This window comes from Aplysia californica, unplaced genomic scaffold (genome assembly GCF_000002075.1).
Source record: "Aplysia californica isolate F4 #8 unplaced genomic scaffold, AplCal3.0 scaffold00194, whole genome shotgun sequence".
Lineage (NCBI taxonomy): Eukaryota > Metazoa > Mollusca > Gastropoda > Aplysiida > Aplysiidae > Aplysia > Aplysia californica.
The window spans coordinates 787,501-789,410 of NW_004797464.1; the positions used below are offsets into that span (position 1 = coordinate 787,501).

General features: G+C 38.7%; 1 protein-coding gene across 1 annotated transcript in view; it reads left to right on the forward strand.

Moving 5' to 3' along the window:
- LOC101853789 (VWFA and cache domain-containing protein CG16868) overlaps positions 1 to 1,910 on the forward strand; it is a gene marked incomplete in the record, with an annotated part of 27,011 nt that overhangs the window by 8,636 nt on the left and 16,465 nt on the right. Inside the window, 2 exon segments of the mRNA XM_035969911.1 lie at positions 489 to 596; positions 1,763 to 1,826. Coding sequence (XP_035825804.1) covers positions 489 to 596; positions 1,763 to 1,826 — 172 coding nt within the window.

Consider the following 1,910-nt stretch of genomic DNA (forward strand, 5'->3'; position numbering starts at 1 on the left):
GTTGTCGTTGTCGTCGTCGTTACAGTTGTTTACGTTCTTATTGTTGTTGTTGCTGCTGCTATTGCTGTTGTTGTTATTATGATTATAATTATTATAATTATAATGATAATAATAGTAATAATACTAATAATAATAATTACTGTTAATATTATTACACGGCGAACTTGGATACCTTGGTATTAGATGAACTTCCGTGTTAAACCAAAGGGGTGGGTTTATTACTTCTCTAGCCTTACCGAGATATTCCCGGCAATAAAAATGAGTGCTTTGCCTTAGAAATGTCCCATTTGTATGTTAAGTAGAGTGAAACACGTTAGTGAAACCAATGACAACATGAAAAAAAAAGAAAATAAAGCAAAAAAATCCAACCCGATACAGAAAATAAACATTACAAAACCAAAGATGAAATTTAAGATATGGCAGTACTGAGGGGAGGGGGGGGCTGAGACTGAATTACGACTTCGTACCTTAATTGCAATTTCCCACAGGTTCAAAGCCGCAGTCAAAAGGCAGGATGAAGTGCTCTTCACAAGACACAAGTTTCCAGGCCCGTTTCTCGACCTGATAGTGAGCCAAGCAGTAGTTGGTGTAAATAAGTAAGTATATCGTTGCTGTTACAAGCAATCCATTTTAGTTAAAATATAAAGAATGTTTGACCCCGCCCCCCTCAAAAAGCTCTAGTAAAGATGTAACTTTCAACATCACCAAAATGCTGTTCAATGCTTTAGTCAAGGCTACAACTGTCTTACTTTTCACGATTCCTGATAAGAACAACACAATAACGACTAATTTATTTTTGTTCTTCGGGGTGGGTGGGCCGGGGGGGGGGGTTGCTTTTTCTAAGCAACCAAACGGACCTCAGAGGATTGCTTACGACACCGACGATAAGAGGAGGTCAGGAATTGACACCGTTCTGGGCCCTCTAGGGGAATTTCGAAGAGAGTGCGTCTCAAGTGGTTGGTGTGCCAAAGAAGGGGAAATGAAGGAATGAAAATAGAGACCAAATTAAGCATCAGAGTAGATGCCGCACGGATGATAAAATGTTACTCAGCATTCAAAAATGGATGGGCGAGAGTATCTTTTTTTTTCTCTAAACCCTATAATCAAGCTTTATACTCGTATATACCCAAACAAGTCAGATCGCTTTTCAAGTAATGCCTAGTTTCAAGCGGGTCTTTGTGGTGTGCAGCTTTTTATTCAGAATTTTGTATTATGTTTTTTGCAATTTCTTAATAGTATTAGTGTTAGATGTTTTGTTTTCATTTTAGTCAGTGGTAATCAATTTTAAAGGGGAATTCCGGTTTAAGGACAGCAAGCCACTTCCTACCCGACTTTATTGCTTAAGACATCAGTTAGATAATTTGGAAGGAGCTGCTCCAATCCTGCTGCTCAACAACATCCCAGGGTCTGGAGGTATAAGGCCCTAGCAGAAATAGAACAATGCCTGACAAAACACCTTCACCATTCAGGAATCGAATACACTTCTTTCGTGTGCAAGGCGAAAAACCTGGTTTGTCCCTGACATACAGTATCGAAACTACCAGCTTCAAAATTATGTATCTAAAATGTGCCGTCGGCGACGTAAAATCTTTGCTACAACGAAAGTGATGTTATTAAGAAGCTCTAGTGGTAACAATGGGATTTAAAAAATAATTGAGTTTGTGCTTTTAAACCATGCCATTTTATTGTCTTAATAATGAACTATGTTTGTTTCTTTGTTGTTGTTTTTTGTTTATATAAGTGCTTTTTTTCTTTTTAATAGGGTGTATGGAGCAGCTGCTGCAAAAGTCCCTCTAGCTGCACTCCGTTCACTTATCTTCACAAAGGTATGGGATCACTCGTATGTTTGTTTTGCTTTTTCCAATAAGCGAGCGCTTTTGGTCATCAGGGCTTTTTGTCTCTGCCCCCCC